This window comes from Cannabis sativa, chromosome 4 (assembly GCF_029168945.1).
Source record: "Cannabis sativa cultivar Pink pepper isolate KNU-18-1 chromosome 4, ASM2916894v1, whole genome shotgun sequence".
In the NCBI taxonomy this organism is placed as follows: domain Eukaryota; kingdom Viridiplantae; phylum Streptophyta; class Magnoliopsida; order Rosales; family Cannabaceae; genus Cannabis; species Cannabis sativa.
The window spans coordinates 61,954,211-61,962,077 of NC_083604.1; the positions used below are offsets into that span (position 1 = coordinate 61,954,211).

The 7,867-nt window shown below is 39.8% G+C and overlaps 1 protein-coding gene across 1 annotated transcript in view; it reads left to right on the forward strand.

Annotated features, from left to right (window-relative positions):
* Positions 1–668, forward strand: part of LOC133037046 (ribulose bisphosphate carboxylase large chain) — a 683-nt gene extending 15 nt beyond the window's left edge. The window contains exon 1 of the mRNA XM_061113852.1: positions 1–668. This exon is cut by the window's left edge and continues 15 nt beyond it. Within this exon, the coding sequence (XP_060969835.1) occupies positions 144–668 (525 nt within the window). The 5' untranslated portion in view covers positions 1–143.
* Positions 669–7,867: the final 7,199 nt, after the last annotated feature.

Genomic DNA, 7,867 nt, shown 5'->3' on the forward strand with positions numbered 1-7,867 from the left:
AATACCACGGTCTAATAACGAACCGTTCGTTATGATCAGTTGATAATATTAGTTGATAATTTTGTGAAAGATTCCTGCGATAAGGTTTCATTAACTCCTAATTCATGTCGAGTAGACCTTGTTATTGCGAGAATTCTTAATTCATGAGTTGTAGGGAGGGACTTATGTCACCACAAACAGAGACTAAAGCAAGTGTTGGATTCAAAGCTGGTGTTAAAGATTATAAATTGACTTATTACACTCCGGAATATCAAACCAAAGATACTGATATCTTGGCAGCATTTCGAGTAACTCCTCAACCTGGAGTTCCCCCTGAAGAAGCAGGGGCTGCGGTAGCTGCTGAATCTTCTACTGGTACATGGACAACTGTATGGACTGATGGGCTTACCAGCCTTGATCGCTACAAAGGTCGATGCTACCACATCGAGCCCGTTGCTGGAGAAGAAAATCAATTTATTGCTTATGTAGCTTATCCCTTAGACCTTTTTGAAGAAGGTTCTGTTACTAACATGTTTACTTCCATTGTGGGTAATGTATTTGGGTTCAAGGCCCTGCGCGCTCTACGTCTGGAAGATTTGAGAATCCCTACTTCTTATACTACAATCCCTATAAATGATTTTTTCCGTATAAAATTCCTGGAAAAGTTAGGTGGCTGCCCACCCTTGTGACACCTTGCATCTATTTTTCTCAGGTTAAATGAATTAACCTATTATTCATTTAGAAAAAAAAGAGGAAATTAAAGAAAATAAAAAATAGAACTCTCTCTCTCTCTCTCTCTCTCTCTCTCTCTCTCTCTCGGCTGGGGCAAAAACCAGGGGGGAACTCTTCTTCAAGCTGATATAAACTGAGTATTCAGCAAGGGTTTGTGAGACTAGAGCAAAGGTAAAACCTTAGAACTCTTGAATATGTGTTTTTAAGCTTTTTACTTAGGTTGAACTTGTGATATTGTTCATTGGGGGCTGTTAGGGTTTGATTCTTGTTTAGTTCGAATTCTAGGGTTAGTTTGGATTGATTTTAACTCCTAGCAGCTGGTTTTAGTGTGTGTTGTTGGTTTTATGCAAGTTTAAGCTTTGAGTTCAAAGCTTTGATCATTAATGGCAAGTTGAGATTCAATGGTTTGTTTTGTGATTTTCTGGCTGGAATATATTGTGTATACTCTAATTAGGTACTCTGGAAGGTTTGGTTGCATTTGGTGGAGAATTGAGCAAAGAATGAAAAGCTTTGGGGAAACTCATGCAAACCGGCTAGCCGGTTTGTAGAGCCTCAAAAACCGGCTAGCCGGTTTTGGCAGGGTTCCCCGGGCCTTTCATTTTCTCAATTTTTGTCTTTGTGGTGCCTTGATTGGGTGTTTCCCCATTTCCAGAGTTAGAATAACCTATAGAAAGCATAACAGAACCTAGGGTTAAGGTTTTGAGTTTCCCGGGATTAGGGTTTTAATCATGTTACTTACCCCGTTTTAAAATTTGATTAGGGCATCCATCTAGCACAAGATTTCCGTTCAGGTCGGCCAGCACACTTGAATTCGGAAATAAGGTAAGAACTGAATATAATGTGTGATATGAATATCTGAGTGTATGTATATGTTATGTGTATATGCATGCTTAAATTTTTATTGGCACTACCAACACTTGTATGGTTATGATACAGAGTGCATTGGTATAGTTAGTATTGATTGTGAGTACAATACAGTGATACCAACACAAGTACGGGAAAGTGCTGAGGTGTGTGGTATATCACTCAGTGGTACTCAGGGTACGAAACAAACCCTACCAACACTCGTACAGTGAGGTACGTTGTGTATGTGGTATAGTGGTTGTACCCTAGTATTGAACGTTCTTACTCATTTGTTAAGCCTTGTAAGTAGGTGTATGGGTGCCTATTTACAGGTCGGAAATTATATGATATATTATATGCATTTCTTACTGAGTCTGTCGACTCACAGTTCTACTTCCATGTGTAGGTAAAGGAAAGGCGAAAGCTGAACAGGAGTGAACCTGAGCTAGGGTGAGATTGTACATGTCAAAGCAGCGTGACCTGGAGAGTTCGTTCTCAGGACATCTGGGGATTGTATTTTGTTAGTCGCTGTGCGACCTGTAAAAATGTGTATTTTGGAATATTAACTTTTGAAAAGTTTGAAAACGGGATCCCAGCACTTGTAAATATTTTAATATATTATAAAGTTTATTAATTAATATAAAAGTTTTAATTTAACACGTTTTTTAAGAAAATTCTTTGATTACCAAAGATTGCACTGTAATTGAAAAAGCACTGTAGCGTGCCTTAGCATTAGGGCGTTACAGAAATACTGGACGTAGTGGCTGGTTGTTGATTAGTAACTTGATAGGCTCTCCGTATCAGTACGGTAGCCTGCCTTGTTCGGTCATCGATGGCCGCTTGCTGAGCCTTCAATGTTTCCATCTCCCTATCCCTCCATTCAATGAACTGACGTTTCTGCTCTTTGAACGCAAGGTTCATTGCAGCACAGAGATCCTCATGATCATGATGCAAGGTGTTAGTGTGACCTTGCATGAGTCCAAGGGCATTACGGAGGTTCTGAATCTCAGTGTCATCCCCTACTGTCGTCTAAGCATTGGTTGTGGATGGGATTCTCGTGCTAGGAGTGCTTTGATCGGCTGCAGGACTGGTATTCCCAGTCTCTTGCACACCTGGTGTGATCCCAGCCAAAGGGGAAGTCACACCTTGGCCCACAGTAGGTGGCTGCGCGTTTGGATGCTCGGGATTGATTCCTGGTGGGACCCTTGTATTCCTAGGAGTTTGCATGGCAGGATTTGTCAGTAATGGGTCACTCTGGTCAACCAAGCCTCTGCGACTTTGCACCACCATTCTGTTTGTCTGTTGAAACTTAAGACAAAAAACAAGTTTGGATTTTTGCTCTCAATGAAAGCACCAAAATGTTGACCTCGCTTTTAGCCAACGACACTGAGTCAATTAATAAGCGATAAGAAATGTAATAAAAACAGAGCGAAAATCAGTAAACGATAAAGAACATAAGGTTTTTAAAGAGGTTCGACCCCTTCAGTTCGGTAATAGCCTACTCCCCTTAGATTGTATTGGCTTGAGAACAAAGAACACAATGTTTCCTCTCTCAAAGCTCTCACAATGAAATCTCTGAGTGTTTTCTCTTAGATCTCTCTCTGAAGCAATTCCTTCAATTCCTTCTATAGTGAAGATAGATCACTATTTATAGGGCTAAATGCATGAGGGAATGTTTTCCTTTTGCTTACAATATCTATAATTGGTAAGAACATATATTACATATTTAGAATACATAAAATGGGGGATTGAGACAGCATGCGTATCTCTTTGATACAATCCCATGATTGTAGGGGTTGCCTATGCACTTGAGCTTCACGATATTAACTCTGAAGTAGTTAAGTCTTGATACACGGCTTGGAGAGATAACTGCACTCCTTGCTTGGATTATCTGCCCTTTACTCTGCTCGGTCAAGCAGACTTTGTGCGTGCATATGTGTTGCTTGAAGTCTGTTCGGAACATTTCTCTAGCCAAGTATAAAGAACGTCAGACACATGTCACTAGTACATACTGCCACGTCATAGTGCGAAAAATGGGATAACATGGTCAGCCCTGAGCTGAAATGGGCCACAGGCAAATTTTTTTTTTTTAGCTCTTACTATAATGATAAATGATATTCTTAAAAATTATTAAGAAAATTTGTATTTATTTTTTATGTGGGCTCCTAATATATTATAGTGCATGACATATATGTAACTAAAATGTTACAGTGTTCCATTTGATGCTACGACGTTGGAGGACAAACTAACACTAAATTAGTGTTTTAGGGGTACGTTGGACTTGCTCTAAGGATGTGCTATATATTGTGGTCCTGAAATGATGGTGCATTTGTTTGTATCTGACTTGAAAGTTTTCATAGATCATTAGCTATACCACTCCTAACATTTTTTTAGGTGGCTTGAAGGTTGCATTGCATAGTTTTATTAGCTAGTATCAATAGAACTATTAAGACTCGTTTGGTTTGCCGTATTGTTGTATTGTGTTAGATTGTGTTGTATTTTATTGTATTGTATTAGTATTATTTAATACAATATAATGTTTGGTATTGACTTGTATTAATTGATTGTGTAAAGTTATAATATAATTTTAATACACTCGATCCCAACACCAACTACGGGTCCGGGTTCGGTCTGGGTCCGAGTCCGGGTCTGAGTCCGAATTTGGGTCTGGGTCAGGGCTGGGTTGGGGTCGGATCGGGTCGGGTCGGGTCTGGGTCCGGATCTGAGTCCGGTCCGAGTCTGAGTCTCGAGTCCGGGTCGGAGATTGGTGTTGACCCCAAATTTTTTGTAAATATTATAGTACAAGCTAATACGGACCATTTATTATGTTAAAATAATACAACATACATTGTATTAAAAAATTTGGTCGTAATAATTAACACAATACATTGCTTTATCCAAACATAGTGTTATTGATTATTTAATACAATCCGACCCTTATACGGCGTACCAAACGAGCCCTTAGTGAAATATTTGATGATGTGAACACCACGCTAGAGTCCTGGCCTACATTTTTGCAACTTCTAAAAATTTATGGAGAATTTTAAAATATATACTCAATTTTTATGTTTTTTTTTATAATTTTACAGTCTAAAATTTGTAGTTACAAAAATACGCTTGTAAAGTTTTAAAATTATAAAAATAACCTTTACTAAAAACAGAAAAGCAAAAAAAAAAAAAAAAAAACAACGAAAAATCAATTTCACAATAACAATAAATAAACTATAAAATAACCAAAAAAAAATTAGAAAAATAACATCATGACAACTATAATACAACTATAAATAACCAATAAAAAACGGTTTATTATTTTTACTATGATGTTTTTTTTTAAATAAAAAAGTCAAAAAGTAAAAATATTTTTTTTTTCCGTTTGATATATTTTTATATATATATTTTTTTAAAATTTTTGTTCTATTATATAAAATTTTCTTTAATATACTTATATGGTAAGTCAAATTTATGAGTTAGGACTCATTTTAACTAAAGATGTTTGATTAGAAATACTTACCATATATAGATGTATGTCAAGTTTATGTGTACACAAACTTACTCTTCTTTGTTAGTAATTTGGCTAGCTTCAAAGAATTATACAAAGGGCAATCAACCCCTACGAAGCTTGTCCTAAATGAAGTTTTTCACAAGCAGCTTGACGAAAGTGACAACCTCTTCCTCAACACCATCCCGGACACCTCAGAAGTAAAGGCAGCAATTTTCGAAATGGGCAAGGACAAGGCTCCGGGACCCGATGGGCTGCCTCCAAGTTTTTACACGCATCACTGGGCAACGGTCAATGCGGATCTTGTGGAGATGGTCTCCTTCTTCTTCGTTCACAAGGAGTTGCCCTCATACATAAATGACACCTCAATTGTCTTGGTGCCAAAAAAGGAAAACCCGACTCTAACAAAGGATTATCGCCCCATCGCTCTTTGCAATGTAGCATACAAAGTAATTTCCAAGATAATAGCTACAAGGCTCCGGAGTGTCATTCAAAAAATTATTTCTCAAAATTAGGCAGCCTTTGTCAAAGGGAGATGTATAGCCGAAAACACAATGATAGCTCGTGAGATAGTGCATTCTTTCTCAAGAAAGAAGGGCAAGAGAGGGTTCATGATGATAAAGCTGGATATGGAAAAGGCATACGACAGAATGGAATGGAGTTTTCTGTTAAATGTGTTGAACCACATTGGTTTCACTTCCCCCTTCACAGAGTGGGTGCAAGCTTGCATTTCGGTAAAGCAGATTAGGCTGCTCCTCAACGGGGCAGTAGTTGGGAAATTCAAACCGGAGAGGGGCATTAGACAAGGGGATCTGCTATCCCCGACCCTGTTCATCATTGCCGCGGAAACCCTGTCAAGACTACTCCAGCTAAATGAAGAAAAGGGGCGGATTAAGGGATTCCAAATGGACAGACAAGGAGTGAAGGTAAATCACCTTATGTTCGCTGATGACGTCATTCTTTTTGGCCAAAGGCAAAGGCTTTCCGAGAGTGTCTAGACTTGTATTGCCAATGGTCGGGACAAAAGATCAACATACATAAGTCTTCTATTTACTTCTCCAAAGGTGTGCAACGGGACAAAGTACAAGCTATATCTCAGTATTGGGGAATGAGGAAAATGACCCCCGACACGATATACCTCGGACTTCCCCTTTTCAGATCATCAAAAAGAACGGAAGATTATAAACCCATAGTGGATAAAGTGCTCAACAGAGTCCAAGGCTGGAAGGCCAAAATGCTATCCTGTGCGGGGAGGGCCAGCCTCATCAAATCAGTGGGCACTACGCTAGCCAATTATGTTGCGTCTTCAGATGTCTTACCAAAATCCACGGCCCACCGAATTGACAAAACACTTAGAGGTTTTTGGTGGGGTGACTCGATGGATAAAAGAGTGATACACCCGGTAGCTTGGGATACACTATGCCGGCCCAAAACACATGGGGGGTTGGGATTTAGATCCATGGAATCCATTAACAAAGCTTTTCTCATGAAGTGGGTGTGGAAGGTACTAGAAGATGATGCAAGCCTATGGAAACAAGTGATGGAGGCGAAGTATGGCAAAAACACAAGCTTCCTTGACTTGGAAACTCAACCGAAGGACTCCCTTATATGGAAAGCTATACTACTCGCTAGACAAGACATGATGGGAGGGTTATGTAGGAAAATTGGAAATGGCGAGACTGCATCTATTTGGTTTCATCCATGGGTGCCGAGTCCTGTACCTCAACCCCAACCACGACTTGATGCTACGGAAGGGATAAGCTTGGTGAATAACTTCATCGACAATAATTCTTGGAATGAGGAGATGGTGAGGACTTGGTTCCAACCGGAGGATGCAAGACGAATCCTAAATATTACCCTTCCCAACTCCCCTACAAGGGACTCATGGTTATGGCTACCAGAAGAAAATGGGAAGTTCAGCATAAAGTTAGCATACAGAACAATCAAAACTCTTCATGACACTCGGAGCCAAAACACCAAGTGGAGGCGCATTTGGGGAACTACTATGCATAACCGGCTTAAAATGGTACGAGTGGAGAATCTTAGCAGACTGCCTTCTAACTAGGGGTAAGCTCATGTTTATTTTCAACCTCAATGATACCTCTTGTCCATTATGCTCTCTACAAGTGGATTACTCTTTCCATATCTTTTGGGAGTGCGAAGTTGCAAGAGCGCTTTGGTTTGGGAGCATCTGGAATATTCGAACATCGGATGTAAATGCATCTAATTGGGAAGAGTGGATGGAATGGTTCCACGTGGGAGTTAATAGGCCAGCCCATACTGACTTCAACATGATATTAAATGGAGCTGCGATCATTTTTGAAAAAATCTGGCAGGAAAGAAATGCCCGTGTTCATCAAAACACGATCACACCGATACACATCTTTCTCCAAAGAATCAATCGAAGGCTAATGGAAATGTGTGAGGTTCACAATGCACAGCCTCCAATTCACAACAAATGGCTTCCCCCCCAGCAGGATGGACAATGTGTAACACTGACGTAGCCATAGGAGGAACCTTCTCATTTGGTGCAGCAGTGTTTAGGAATGAGGAAGGGGTCGCCTTAAATATATCCACTAAAAAGATGCAGTATAGTGAACCACTCGCGGGTGAAGTGGTTGCTATAAACTGGGGTGCCGAAGTAGCTGTAAGTCTGAACTACAACAATGTTATTTTTCAGTCGGACTCTAAAGGCGCAAATGAAGCAATTACCACTGATCACTCAAAGATTAAGGATCACAATCACAACATCCAACCGCTGGTGCAAAGGTTTCACACCATTGCTCACCGTGTGGAGTTATGGGAGGCTACTTG